This window comes from Panthera pardus, unplaced genomic scaffold (assembly GCF_024362965.1).
Source record: "Panthera pardus isolate Hobbes unplaced genomic scaffold, ASM2436296v1 HiC_scaffold_21, whole genome shotgun sequence".
NCBI lineage: Eukaryota > Metazoa > Chordata > Mammalia > Carnivora > Felidae > Panthera > Panthera pardus.
Window position 1 is genome coordinate 42,920,101 of NW_026526777.1, and position 15,068 is coordinate 42,935,168.

Consider the following 15,068-nt stretch of genomic DNA (forward strand, 5'->3'; position numbering starts at 1 on the left):
GTGGCAATTAAAAAAAAAACGCTAATGATAGCTACAAAAGGAATATACTATACATTCTTATGGAATAGCTTATTTAACTTTGGTAAGATTAGAAGCGCTCTTTTCCCATAGGCATCAAGGGAACTCTGTGAGGTCATGGATTCTTCACAGTTGAGGTCCAGAACTAAGAACCACTGACCTTAAACTATAGAAAATTGGGCACCTGGGTGGCTCAGTTGGTTAAGCCTCTGACTTCAGCTCAGGTCATGATCTTGCAGGTTGCGGGTTTGAGCCCCACATCGGGCTCTGTGCTGACAGCTCAGAGCCCGAAATCTGCTTCAGATTCTGTGTCTCCTCCTCCCTCTGTCCCTCCCTCACTCTCTCTCTCTCTCTCCCAAAAATAAATCATACATTTTAAAATGTTTTAAAAATAAAAATAAACTACAGAAAATCAATACATTATGGAGAATGGCTGTTCATAATACAAATTGCAAATAACCTCATTACAGAGTAATTGTGAGTCATGTTGGTTTCCAAACCTGGTCTTAATGACTTTGAAACACAGACACTTGGCACTTGGGCAAGAGGTATTTTATTTTTTTACTTCAAATTGGAGCTAATGATACTCAAAGATTTCAATGAATCTAAAAGGTTTCTTGAATTATGGTCAGGCCCATATGGAGAAATTTTATATATCTGTCTGTAAATGGGCATATTACTCTCTATTACATAGGAGGTAAGGTCCCAGGGTGGGAACAGGAAAAGAGGTGGCCAGACAGGAGGCACATGTGAATTTTGTGGGTGAGACTCAGGTTGAATCCAGTTACTGAGTTTGACCGAAAAGAGGAATGGACGTTTTTCAGATGCTAAGGTTGTTCTGGAACCAGAATAACTGGTTCCAAAACACAGAACATAAGCTCCCCTCTCTTTAAGATAGAGACCTTCTCTACTTCAAAGCCAAGACTCATTGCCCAAGGGTAGAGTAATTTGGGAGGAAAGTGAAATAATGTGCCGTCTGGCTGGGTCTGAGCTAGCCCCAGGGAGGCTTTGCTGCTTGAGAAGAGTTGCTCACAGAGACCACATCTGGGGATTCCTTTATTCATGTAAAAACTGAAAAGTACCTTTTTCCCCAAGAGGCCCAGACCCTCATGCCTTCTTAGTATTTGCATATGGCTTCCAGGGCAGGACACGACAGTCTTTTTCTTTACTTATCTCTGGAGCCTTGCACAGTGCCCACGATTGAATTCTATAATTCCCAATCCATTGAGATCCCTCAACCAAGGAACTCAACTCTTGACCAGCTCTTGCCACTTTTTCTTATCCTTTTCCAATGGAATATGACCTCTGAGATTCAGAAGACTGACATGAAGCCACACACAGGGATGCCAGCCCTCCTGTTCGTTTTTACACAAAGAGACCAAACATACAAATCAAATGGATCACCCCATGGCCGGCGACCCGCTGGGAGAAAAGGCTGACCAGTGGGGCGAGGTGACAATACCATGTGAACGGGCTTGCCCACGGAGGAGGGTTCAAGGTAATGAGGTCGACAGTGTCTTCACCGTCCTGAGAGTTAGCTGACAGAGCCCTCACTCATCAGAGGAGGAGGGGATGGGCTCCTTCTTGCCGGCACTGTGCTTAGCTCGGTGCCGCTGGAGATGATTGGACCTGGTGAAGGCCTGGCCGCAGTCCTCACACTGATAGGGCCTCTCCCCGTTGTGCACCCGAATGTGCTGGGCCAGCTCGGAGGCAATGCGGAAGGCCCTGCCGCACTCGGCGCAGAGGAAGCCCTTCTCCCCAGAGTGAATCTGCTGGTGCCGCTTCAGGGTGGAGGAGCGGGCAAAGGCCTGGCCACACTGGGCGCAAGGAAAGGGCCTCTCGCCGGTGTGGATGCGCTGGTGGCGCACGAGGCGCGAAGGCTGCGCGAAGGCCACGCCGCAATCCGCGCACTTGAAGGGCCTCTGGCCGGTGTGCAGGGTCTGGTGCTCGATCAGGTTGGAGGATTTGGTGAAGCACTTGCCGCAGGTGGGGCAGGGGAAGGGCCGCTCGCCCGAATGCACGCGCTGGTGCTCCATCATTCGGCTGGCCACCGCAAACTCCCTGTCGCAAGCCGGGCAGCGGAAGGGCTTCTCGCCCAGGTGCGTGCGTTGGTGGCGCAGCAGCGACAGCGGCTTGTTGAAGGTCAGGCCGCACTCCGCGCACGGGAAGGGCTTGTTGTTGCTGTGCATGTTGCGCTGGTGTTTGCGCAGGTCGGAGGAGCGCACGAAGGCCTTCCCGCAGTCCGGGCAGGGGTAGGGTTTCTCGCCTGTGTGGGTGCGGATGTGCTTGCGGTGGTCCGAGGACCAGGTGTAGGCCTTGTCGCAGAAGGGGCACCGGTAGGGTCGCTCGCCCGTGTGCAGGCGCCGGTGCTGCTGGAGCGTGCCCCGGTGGGAGTAGGCCTTCCCGCACAGCTCGCAGGCGTAAGGCTTCGTGCCTCGGGGCTGCGATGGGCTCAGCAGGCTGCCGGACTTCTGGAAGGCCCTTCCTCCTCCTCGCAGACACTTGTAGGGGTGCGCCTCCCTTTGCCCGCCCTCATACGTGCCCTCGGGATTCTGGCCCTTCCTGCCCATCCGCGCTTTGGCCTTCAGCGCTGCTGCCAGGCCGGCTGGGGAGGCCGATCCCCGCGCTGGTGTGCGAGTCTCCTGCGTGGGTAGGTCCCAGCTGCCACCGGGCTTGGGGAAACGCATGAAGGAGGAGTGGTCTGGGGTATCTACACCCCTCTGTGCACAGAAATACCTTCCAGTATCAGGGAAGCTGGATGGGACACCCAAGGCAGTGTCCAGGTTTTCCGTGGAGTCTCCGTCAGCACCTGAAGGTAGTGAGTCCCTAAGCGGTTGCGCTGGACCTAACAACTTGTGTGACGGGTCACTGGGGACGGTCCCCGGAGCTATGCCTGCCCCAGAGGAGTCCTGGGTCCGGGTGATCTTTGACTCATCTCTCCCCCAGCTGGCCTTCTTCCGAGGCACCCCCATCGGTTCCTTCCCCGGGCTCCCAGAACTAAAGGAGCCAGAGAATCTCTCTTCCTCACTGGATGGATGATCCCATGGCAAGTCAGGATTGTCTTGAGTCACTTGGGGGCTGCTTCTTGGACAGGCCTGGTGATCATGGCCCCTAGGGCTCCCTTTGTCTCCTGCCTCCCCACCGTCCTCATCCTCACTCTCTAAGCTCATGCTCAGCATCCGGGGGTCATGAGCCTCCTCCTGCAGGCTACAAAGAGGAGACACCTTGCCCCACCTGTCCTGGGGGTCCACCTGTGTCATGATGTTCAGGCACTTCTATTCCTGCTCCTCCTAGACAGAACCTTTGCTTGGCTCAGGATACCTGCAAAAAAGGGAGGTATGAAGAGAAATCACAAAGAATGTACTTCATCACCTTCATGGCCACGGGGACTGAGGTTCTCCCTACAGGTCTCTTTCCAGCTGGTAGCTGTGCTTGGCATATTGTTGCTCCTCACTGGCAAGGGGGAGCTGGGCCCTCCCGAAAAACCCACACGGCCATCCTTAATCACTTTAATGGTCCACTTGCCAGAAGCCCCAGGAGAGCAGGTTGTCAGGGGTGGCAAGGGCAGGATATTTGCCCAGTGCCAGCTGGGCCCTGCCCTGTCCAGGGGGCTCAAACCCCAGCTGCTGGCCAGGTGGCTTCTCTATGAGCATGGGGGAAGACTAGAAGACAGGGCAGGACGCAAGGTCTTGGCCTCCTCAGGCTTCTTAAACTGTTGGCCCACCTGGGAAGCTGAAAACCAGGCTGGCTCCTGATGTCCCTGCCACGTGTCCAAGTCTGCCATTTCTCGGTGGCGTCAGCTGGGACTACCTCCCAGGCTCCGGGGTGTGAGGCCATGTCCTCCAAAGATAAGGAGCAGCCACTGGGAGAATGCAGGTGGGTCAGGAAGGGGGGTCAGGACGTACCCAAGAAGACACCCAGTCGCCCCTCCCTGCTTAAACAGAGCTTCTCAGGCCTTTGCAATAAAGAGCCCCTAGCTGCTGGGGAGACAGTGAACATATGCACCCTGGGTGGGGGGTTGCTTGTAGAAACTTGAACTATCCTTAAAATGTCTTAGCCCTGAGTGTTGTATGTAAGCGACGAACCACGGGAATCTACTCCCAACACCAAGAGCACACTGTATACAATGTATGTTAGCTAACTTGACGATAAATTATATTTAAAAAAATACATTGCTTCATCTTAAACAGTCATGAGAATTTACATTCTATGTCATGTTGATTTTTTTGTTTAACATATCTCATTTTTATGTATTCTTACAGAAATAGTTTTATTGAAGTGTAATTGACATACAATGTTATATTTATGTATTTCTAATTTAAGTAAATCATATACACATGTATATATGTATTTATACACACATTTACCCTGTGTTTCTTTTTCTTTTCCACTAAATACTGTCTTTTTTTTCCCCCAAAGATCGTGTTTTAAGTTACCTTCGGTTTAAATGTTTAACTTTTCCCCCTTAAGCATGCAATATTTATCCCATGGCCTCATGTGTTTCTGGCAAACCCCATATGCCCCCAGGGATGCATGTACCCCCGATTTGAGAAGCATAGACTTAAGGTTTTGAGAGCAAGGCATGAGACAAGGAAGCCATTGAGTTTTGTTTTCTGAGTGATTTTATTTTAGCTTGAAGACACAGAGAAAGCCTGCCGGGGTTGGCTTACTAAGGATTGTTTGTGTGAGTGACACATTTTACAGGAGCCGCTGGAGTGAGAAGCGGGCTCCTGCAGGCCCGGGGGCAAGGAGCAATTTCAGACCAGAGGGCTGAGTTTGCTTTTGTCTGGAGGCAACCTTCTGGGACTCTCAGAGGGGATAATGCTAGCAGTTCCACTTTCTGGGCAGACATTATGAGCCAGACAGAATGCTGAGCACCTCATAAGCATGATTTCATTTATTCTTTCCAGCAGCCTTTAAGAGGAATGCTGTTACTGTTAATCTTTCCATTTTACAGACCAGGAAAGTGAGGGTTCATGAGGTTTCCTACCTGCCCAAGACCACACTGCTCATAGACAACAGCCCTGAGGCTTCTCTTTAACTTGAGGCCATCATGTTACACCCTGAGCCTTAGGGCCTACCTCCCAGATGTGGCCTCCAGACTGAGGCCTGCCCTGGGGCAGGGCCCTGCCCAAGAGCAGCCACAGCATCCTGGGGGAGAGCCACTGCTTTCTGTAGGCATCAAAGCGCCTTGTGTTTTCCAGGCCAAGGAACCTTGGCTCCGGGGCCCCACCACTGGGCTCCTCCCTGCTCGTGTTGACCCAAATTGCCCTCGCAGAGAGAGGCCAGGACACATGCTGTGGAGACTGTTGCCTAGGGTGGTCAAGAGTATTAGTCACTGAGTATTTACTTTCAGAAAGCTCCTTCTTTCCTCCTCCGCCCACCTCCCACCTCCCACCTTCCACCTTCCACGTCTAGGGCAGGATAAGAGGAGTGATCTGTGCACTTGGTGTGGCTCCAGTGTGCTCCCCGTATGGCAGGAGGCATTCTGTTACCCCAGCAAAGAGTAGTCATTCATTCAGCAGATGTGTATCAAACTCAAAAGCATATGCTTGTGCATCAATTAGGGTCTCAGAGCCTTGTTTTTCTTCCTCTGAAAGATGGAAGGTAATACCCCTACTGTGTAGTCTGTGGGAAGCTCCTGCACGCAGCTGGCATTCAATGACTAGCGCATTGTCCCTTGTACCATGAGCTCCTCTGCACCCAAGCGGGACTTCTGGGAGATGTCTAGATGGACAGTCATAGTTTGGTGGTCAAGGTTCACACAGTAAAGTCATGTCCTAGCCCCAGCTCATCAAACTGTCCTTCCCCCAGCTCCTGCCTGATCATAATCCCAGTTATTGTGTGTGTGTGTGTGTGTGTGTGTGTGTGTGTGTGTGTGTGCTTATAGGAGGGGAGCAAACCGGGGGAACCCTCACCTTGTACCTGGAAACAGAAGCCGCAGACGGAGGGAGCACATGGTGCAATGGTGGCTGGGGTTCAGCATCTAATGTCCCTTTGTGACCTGAAGCCCAGGGACCACTCCCTCCCTCAGACCTCTCTGCTCTATTCCCATTACCATGTCAGAGCATTACTATTTCATGGCTAGCATATCCCTCGAAAGGAAACCAGGCTGGATGTATTTTCAGCACACTGGTTCTTAGAAGAGTGTGTATGTGTGTGTGTGTGTGTGTGTGTGTGTGTGTGTGTGTGTGTGTCTAGTCAATAGAAGGGTCACAGCACAGGCCAGCATGCCCGATCAGGGACAGTGGTCCACCAGCAGGGACAGCAAAGGGATGCTGGATTTGATTGAGATAGACTTCTTAAGCTTCTTTCTTTCTCTGGGACAACACTCTGTGCACGTTCATACGGAACTGCTTGCAGACCACTTACTTTGCCCGCCCCCAACCCCCCTCCAGCACACAGACCCTGTTTTACATACGTGTCTCGTTCCCCTTCTTCTGGGCCACAGGTGAGCCTCCTCAGGGCACGCTCCGCCAGCTCACAGCTTCTCAGAAGCCTGACAGGAGATTGTCTTTTCAGGTGGGAAGTCCCTCCCCTGTCTGAAGCCACAGCCCTAGGGAATATATCCTGTTTTCTTCCTTCTGTAGCTTCCAGAGGTTCTCTCTTGACGACCAAGAAGACCGACAGGAAGGCAGGGGCCCAGGGGAGGGCTTTCTGGCAAAGCCTACACAAACATTCCTGGTCTGGAAGAACACTGATGCCATGGTGTGGCGGGTCCCTCTGCTCTCCAGATCTGCTGACCCCCAGAGGCTGTCAGAGCACAGCCCTGCCCTGGAACTCCCACCACACTTGCCGGCCAGAAGTGGCCCAAATGTAAGCCTTACTTACCTCAGACAGGGACACCTTGTAGAAGCCTGGCCTGAGGGCTTGTTCTGGCGCTGGCCCCTGCCCCTCTTCCTACTTTCCTTCTATAGATTAGTTAGGTAATCTTATAGATAGTAACTTATCAATAAGGTAACTTATCGATAGTTCTAGGTCCAACCCCGGGCAGCCACCTCCCGCCTTCTCCTCTGCCTTCAGGCCTTGCTCTCTACCTCTGGCTCTGACACAAATAGTTGCTTACCTGGGAAATGCACACAGCTGCGTGGGTCCCCCACCCTGACTTCTGTCACATGTGGCCTCTCAGCCACTGGAACCAGAGTTTGGTACAAATCAGCAGAGGTGGTGTCTCTGTCCCTCACTCTTTTGTGTCCAGTCCAGCAGCTGCAGAGAGAGCTTCAGGAGGTGGGGCCAGTGTAATACACTCGACCTTCCTGCCTGCATCCCAGAGAGCAGCCTGGGAAATACAGTGGGGCTGCCCTCTCTCACTGCCTGAAAGGTCCTGCCTTCCCTCTGCTCCCGCCTCCCCTCCTGCCAGAGCCTCCCTCCCTCTCCCCTCCTCCCTCAGAAAGGTTGCTCAGTCCTCCTGCAGGTGGCCTTTCCTTCCTGCTCACTCCCATTCCTTCTCCCCAGCAGAGCAAGAAATCCATCCTTCAGTCCTGCCCTGATATGTCCATAGGCCACTGTCACATGCAACCTTCCTGGGGAAAGCATGCTTTTTCCTTCCCCGGCAGGCAGGACAGGGTGTACAACCTCCCCTATTCTGGTGCGTGCCTTTTGTAGAGCTGTGGTTTGACAAAGGGGTGTTCCCAGAATTTTTTGAAGTACTCATCGGCTCAAACATGCCCATGACAATTTCATGGCGGGGTGGGATGCAGGGAGATTGTTTTCTCTCCTTATTCTCATGGATACCAGGCCCGCCTAGGACCTCTCTCCATCCTTCAGCATTGGCTCCCATGCAGGTTCATTTTGAAGAAAAAGGTTGGCCCAGGATATGAGAGTCACTCTTTCCAGAACTTGCACCCACTCACGTCTAATGTGTCTTTACTAGGGTGAAAGCTCAGGACATTAAAACAGGAGATGGGAGTATGGTACCTGTGATGTCCCTGAGTAGCCAAAAAGTATACTGGTTGACAGGAGGGTTGTGGGACTGGCCTACCTTACCACTCACTAGCTGTGTGACTTTGGGTGGGTTACTTAATCACTCTGTGCCTTAGCTTCTCATCTGTAAAATGAGAATCCCCATTTGATGGCATCAGATAATGGCATCCTCATCATGGGGGTCTTGGAGAATCAAATATGCTAATGCATGTAAAGAGTTTAGCTCAGTATCTCACACATAGCTGTGCCCAGAAAAGTCAGCTGCCTTCATTGTTACTACTGATTCTGTTGTTTCTAGGGAAGACATGGCTCAAGGGGCTCCTTTTGATCCCAGTGGCCTCGTTAGGGCTGCAACTCTGACGGCAATACTGACACCTCATCCATTTTTCTGAACAGCAATTTTCAGAGTATGATCCAGAAAAGCAGGTCTATCTGCACCTTGGAGTTGTATAGTTGTGGCTTCAGAGGGAGTAGGCAGACAGCAGAGATGCCTCGAGGTCTTTGAGTCTCAAAGTCTAGAACAGGATTCAAACCTTCATATCCATAGAACCCCTGAAATAAACTGAAGAATGCTACAGCTATGTGGATATGCACTGTTTAAGCAAGAAGATCCTTAGCGATCACATATTTCTCGAAGGGGCCATGGTCCCAAAAAGGTTGAGAACCATTGGTGTTGGCAGGGATGGTGTAGGATGGGGGAAAATAGACCCTTAAAGTAAAATGTCTCCCACAGCAACTTAGCAGATTCTGTTACCACCAACCTGCATCCCAACACTGTTGCTCAAAATTTCTCAGGCGGCCATATTGTATAGTGTTGAGCTTTGGACACCTTTGACAAGGAAATGGCTCAATTCCTCAGGAGGGGCCTGTGGTGGTGAGAGCTGGGGCTGGGGTCAGCCTGCATGTGTCCCTCCCCACGGCAGCTTCACAGCGATGATGTACATTCACTGAGCTTTCCTTGTGCTAACGCTATGCTAACATACCACATGCAGTGTCTCCATTAATCTTTACCACATTTTGATGGAGTGGCTCCTGTCGATGGTATTCCCATTTACAGATTGAGGATACTGAGGCACAGATAGCTTAGTGCATTATCTAAGGTCGCAGTGGGGCTGTGATCGATTCTGAGCTGTTAGGGTCACATTCTTAACCACTACAGGACAAGTGACCCACACACTGACCCCTTAGAGTCTGCATGGTTGGCCTTTGCCTGGCTCCACCCTCATTTCCTCCTGAAAACTTAGTGCCTCCACCCCGAGGCCATGTGACCTGTGTATGTGAGGTCACTGCAGTCACTCTCCTAGAAGATCTCTTTCCTCAGTACAGCTGCCTAAGGAGACAATGGTTCCATTGAATGCCTACCTGTTAGTGTCCATCCTGAACAGCGTTCCTCATCATGCTTTATTTCTAGCAACTGTAACAAATAATTAATTACCATATACCATGGGACTTCCTTCCATGTTAACTTGCCCACTTTGTCTCCTCCTTGGTTTTCAAGGCACATTGGTGTTATCATCTCACTAGTATGTAGGCCACCTAGCAATGAAAGGGGTAAGGAGTGGCCCAGATGCTACCTACATAGAAAAATAACGTGTGCCTTATATCTCCCTGAATCACCTACCCTGAGATGTCCCCTTAGCCATCTTAAAAATCCTGCTTTGAATTGGAGCACACTTTTTCTATATATGAGACTTCGCCATCCTGATGAGTTGTGCACAGGGCACTGATCATGTCTCAGAACTGTACTCTGGGTCCTGCTTAGACCACTGGTCAACCTGCTGCTCAGATCCCTTTTGTTTCCTGGATGCCTCCACTTCTGATAGCACAAGCATATTCACTGTCTCATCCAGTCTTCCCAACAGTCTCTGTAAGGACCACAGGCATTGGAGTGAAAGGACTTTCCCCTAGGACCACATCTTTCCCCACCTTTTAAAGAAATTTTGGAATTTATATCATTCTGCTCAATCCTATGTTGTGGAAACAAGGGAGACATTGTTTTTACTTATTTGTTATTATTAACAAGTCTGCCTTAAAAATCTGGTATTGTCCCAGAGCTGCCCTGACTGGCAGTGGTGAAAATAAGGGCCCCCCTTCCTGCTTATCTGGGAAGGGAATAAAGCAGAGATGAAGAGAAAAGCACAAGGCAGGAAGAGAAAAGAAGGCACCTGGCCCCCACTAGGCACTGTGTAGGGGCCCAGCAGTGTCTGAACTACATGGATGGCTGAAGGGAACTGAGTGACATGGGTAGAAAATGGACGAGATTGACCCTCTACCTGGAGGGTGCTTGGCACCTTGCTGAGCTGGTGAACTATGGCTGAGTCTGGACACTGGGTCAGACAGTAATTCTGAGAGGACCCGAGAGTCTTCCCAAGTTCTGCAGATGAGACTCTGAAGCCTGGACCCTCTCCCCTGCGGGTTTCCCCATGCTCTGCCACCAGCTGTCACCAATCTGCTTTCTTGTACCAGCCCTGCGTCATCCTTGAGGAAGATTAATGGAACCACTTAAGTGTCCCAAGCACAGTAGTGTTGTTTTTCTCTCAGGCATGAAACTTTGTTGAGTAAAAGTATATAAGCGAGAAGCAGAATTGTGGGTGGGATAGGAACTGGGTACATGATCTTAGATTAGACACATCTGGCTTCGAATCCCAATTCTATTTGTTAGATGACCTTGATCAGTTTCCTTACCTTCTTTGAGTCTTGGGTTCTCTGTAGAATGAGAATAAGAATACCTTCATTGACAAGCTTGTTGTGAAAATACCCTAAAACAATATTTTTTAAAGAATTTAGTCCAATGTCAACCATAGAGTGGTTTTTTAATAAGATGTATTATTATTTTTATCCTACAGCTGGTGGGAGCTTGATGTCTTTAACCATCCCTGCTCCTCTAAAATGCTTTTCCTTCTTTACCTGCCACCAGAAAGCTACCATTTTTCTGGCTCACTTTGGTCTCTTTGTCCCAAGCATCCCCACTGACAGGCTAGTCAAACAGGCTTTCAACGACATCTCCAGAGCAGTGAGCCTGGGCATAAGAGCATAAGCCTGGGCTCTTCATTATGTGCTACACTCAATACATGTAATCAATGACGGGGTGGGAGGTGCGTGCTCCAGACAGGATGACAAGACGTGGTGATGACTCTGAATGCCAGTACTTGCCAGCACCTCCTGCAGAGGAGCACCAGGTGGACACCACCACCCTTGGCTGACACCAGGCTGACACCACCTGCCCCTGGTGAAGGCTGCACAGTGTAGTGACCGAGCATGCAGGCTTTGGAGTCAGGCTGTGTGGGTTAGTTAATCCTGCCTCTACCACTTGCTGCATGAGTGTGGGCTGGTTACTTACCCTTTCTGTGTCTCAGCCTCTTGATCTGTAAATTAAGGCTAATAATAGTTATCTACCTCACAGAGTTGTGGGGATTAAATGAGATGATGTGGCTTGCAGAGTGCAAGGACTGTACCAATATTAGATAATCATAATAAAATTTTGGGAGGGGGGAACTAGCCTCTGCTATAATCCAAACATCAGGAAGCAGTAGGGGGTGCCTGGACGGGTCAGTTGACTAAGTGTTGAATCTTGGTTTTGGCTCAGGTAATGAGACTGAGCCCTGCATTCAGCTCAGCACTGTGGAGCCTGCTTAGGCTTCTCTCTCTCTCCCTTTCTCTCTTCCCCTCCCCCGCACTCTCAAATAATCTTAGAAAGAAAGAAAGAAAGAAAGAAAGAAAGCAAGCAAGCAAGCAGCGGAGAACCCCACCTCTGGTTTCCACAAGAACTCTCCTTCAGCTCTCCTGAGGCCTTACCCTATAGATGAGCTATAACCAGGTACCACTGAACCAGAACCTCTTTGGTGACTCTCCACGAAGACCAGCCCCCTTCTGGCTCCTCAAGACCCACCCTGTGCTGTGGTGGCCTTCCCAGATGAACACCAAAGCCCCTGGCCCACACTGTAGGAGGATGAGCTATATCAGCCGCAGGATGGGAATCTCTGAGGTTCACGGCCCTCTGAACACAACTGGCCAAACACTCAAACATTCACTCTCTCTATTGATATAGTAGCACATTTTCTTTGCCCTGGGGATAACACACCCTTCCAGGCCACAGAGATTTCTTCTATTCCACTTTAACCTTGGGACCATGTGGAAGACAAGGAGAGAACACCACAGACAGGACTTCCAGGAATCTCCTATACTATTAGGTTTGCCTCCCGCCTTTGCTGGTCCTTCCAGGCTGGGAGACAACAAGCCTGGGGACGCTAGAAGGGAAGGCACTGCATGTCCTTACTTAATGAACACACAGAAATAGAACCCGCTGCACTCTTCTATCAGTGGGAATCGCTGTAAGTAAAGATCACCAGCCCTAGGGCATGATGAAGCTGTTGGAAATTGAAGAAAAGGCATCAGGTCTCAGAATTTTGAATGAAAAGATCTTAGAAATTATCTAACGCAGCCCCTCTGTTTTACAGTTGCTGAGATACAAGCATTCGCTTAGTTGCTCCGTCTTGCATTTATTCATTCATCAAACATTTGGTGAGCATCACTCTATGTTTTCCAAACTGAGGGACAAAACTTGTGACCAGGCCAGGGAATCACTTTAGTGAGTCACACCCAACGTGCCTGTTTGAATAGGATGGAGTAAAACAGAACAGAGTAGAATATAAAATATATCAGAATATCTGATACATCGTAAGGAAAACTTTAGTTTCAAGTTTTTTTTGTTTTTTTTTTTTTTTTTTTTAGTTTTTAGTTTTATGTATATGCGGAGTTGTGATGGCAACTGTGTTTCTTACTCTGGTTTGCTTTGATTCTTGGTCACAAACACTGTACTTTGTGCCAGTCTTGCTGTGCAGAAGAATAACTGGGGCATCTAGTTAAATATGATGATTCCGGGGCACACTCCCTAGGGGTTCCTCAGGTCCAGGAGGATCCCGGAGTCCCCACTGCGACCAGCCCATGCAGGATCCTGAAGCATGAGTCCCAGGTATACCGGGAAGCGCTGCTCTGAGCCAGGCGCTGAGCCCGGCTGGTGCAGGGGAACCAGGCCAGGTCCTGCGAAGCCCTGCAAAGCCTGCTGGAGAACCCGGAGCACCTTGGGCCGCCAATGCTGCGGGTTGCAAGGAGGAGGAGGGGGAATTGGCTTTGCCTGGGCTTTGGGGAAGTCTTTCCAAACGAAACGTCTTTTGAGTTGGGCCTTGAAGGATGAGTTTGAGTATGCCGAGAAAAGAAGGGGAGGGAAGGGGCCTCACTACTGTCAGGAATTTCACACCATATTCCTTGGGGCCCTGTGTTCTGGGGCACAGCCCTCCCTGCGCGCCTCTGCGCAGGGATGGGCGTCTCGGCTCTCGGGCTCCCCCTCCGGCCCACTTGAGCATTGCCACTGGGATTCCGGCTTCTGGCGCAGCTGCTGCGGGGCTCCCCAACTCCCCTGTCCTCCTGGCCACACCACCTCCAGTCGCTGGCCACACCACCTCCAGTCGCTGGCCACGGTACAAGGGGCCTTTTCTTTCCAAGGCCCCCGCCAAACACACATGCTTCTCCTCGCAGCTGTCTAGCTCGGCTGCCTGAACACAGAGGTAATTCACAGGAGAGGCGTTTGAGGTTTCCATGAAAAAAAAAAAAAAAAAAAAAACACCTCCTCTTTCCTTTTTCAACTGCAGCACGGAGCGTAACTGGACAGAACCTCTCTTCTTCATGCTCTGGCCCTGGGTGTGCAGCCGAGATTCTGGAAAGAAATTCCTTTTAGGGCCCCTGGAATGCAACATTACTCCCTCCGTGTGGAGTCTCCTGGCTAAAAGGAACTGAGGAGTGGTCCTGCACCATACCCCAGCAGTGGAAAGGTCTCGAAAACCCCTGGCAAGCCTACTCAGAGGGTGTGGGTGGAGGATGGAGATAAAAACACAAACAAAATTATAAGCGATTATAAAAACATAAAGACACACTTTGCACAGTTTTATGCCATTATATTTGAAAACAGTGAGGCAAATTATGTCCTTGTTTGTAAAATGAAAGAAGTTAAACTCTTGTATCAACAACCTCCTAGTGGCTGTGCCTCATGAGGTGAAAGTGCTTCGGCCAATTCCAGTCCTCAGCCTTGCAGAAACAAACCTGATTTTGATGAGGCACCCCAAGGTGATGGGGCTCATGGGCTCAGGGCACAGGATTCTAGTGAGGATTCTAGGCAGGGCTGCTGTGGAAATGAGAACCCAAAGTATCCGGATTCAGCTCTTCGGCCAAGTTTCTTCATCCAGGAGGAGCCACAGGGGAAGGGAGGATGAGAGATGGCAGAAACTCTTGGCACAAAGATAAACATCATTTGTTACCTGGAGAAATGGGGTGGGGGTGAGGATTCCAGGCAGAAAAACAGGAAATGCAAAAGCCCTGAGCTCAGATACTGCCAGGCTTGTCTGAGGGACAGCAAAGAAGGGGGTGTCGCTGGGGGAGGAGGGCGGGACAGCAAGAACAGGGGTCAGAGAAGGGATTCTGTAAGGACTTGGCTTTCTTTGGAATAACATGGGAACTCTTCAGAGGGTTTTGAGTAGACAGGAGGCATTAACTCATTAATTTGACAAATATTTAGCACCTACTATGTACCAATTCCAGTTTTTGACATTACAGTTTTATCAGTGAACAAAACAGAAACAAATTCAAGCCACTAGAAACTTATACTTACACAAAAGGTCTCTATTATAAAAGAAGAAAGGTCTAAAATGACTACCTCAGTTTCCCCCTCAAGAAACTAGAAAAAAGAAGATCAACGTAAACCTAAAGTAGAATAAAGGGAATGATAAAGATAAGGGCAGAAATAACTAAGAGAGAAAATAAATGCAATAGAAAAAAAACTAGTGAAACCAAAAGGTGGCTCTTTGAGAAGATCAATAAAATTGATAACCCTCTAGTCAGACTGATCATGTTAAAAAAAAAAAGAGAGAAAACACCACCTACTAATATCAGGGTTGGGAGCTGTGACATCTCTACAGATTCTACAGACATTAAAAGATTAATAATAAGGAAATATTATAAACAGCTGTATCACAACACATTTGATGGGTTAGAATAGAAAAATTCCTTGAAAGAAATGTACTACCTAAGTTTGGTCAAGGAGAAATAGATAATGTGATAGCCCTGTGTCGATTAAA

The 15,068-nt window shown here is 49.6% G+C and overlaps 1 protein-coding gene across 4 annotated transcripts; it reads right to left on the reverse strand.

The window, feature by feature from the left end:
- Positions 1-553: 553 nt before the first annotated feature.
- On the reverse strand, positions 554-7,260 carry ZNF648 (zinc finger protein 648). 4 transcript variants are annotated; one of them, XM_019427801.2, is made up of 3 exons: positions 7,085-7,260; positions 6,440-6,517; positions 554-3,339 (listed from the first exon to the last, which is right to left on the reverse strand). In XM_019427801.2, exon 3 carries the CDS (start codon positions 3,276-3,278, stop codon positions 1,569-1,571), a length of 1,710 nt encoding a protein of 569 aa, XP_019283346.2. In that variant the 5' UTR covers positions 3,279-3,339; positions 6,440-6,517; positions 7,085-7,260; the 3' UTR covers positions 554-1,568. The 4 variants fall into 4 exon arrangements, with proteins under 4 accessions (XP_019283346.2, XP_019283353.2, XP_019283360.2 ...); XM_019427808.2 differs by lacking the exon at positions 6,440-6,517; XM_019427815.2 differs by lacking the exon at positions 7,085-7,260 and having other exon boundaries at positions 6,440-7,023.
- Positions 7,261-15,068: the final 7,808 nt, after the last annotated feature.

Bases quoted from the DNA above. Each gene is read 5' to 3' on its own strand.
- ZNF648 (XM_019427808.2), bottom strand. From the start codon at position 3,278: ATGACACAGGTGGACCCCCAGGACAGGTGGGGCAAGGTGTCTCCTCTT.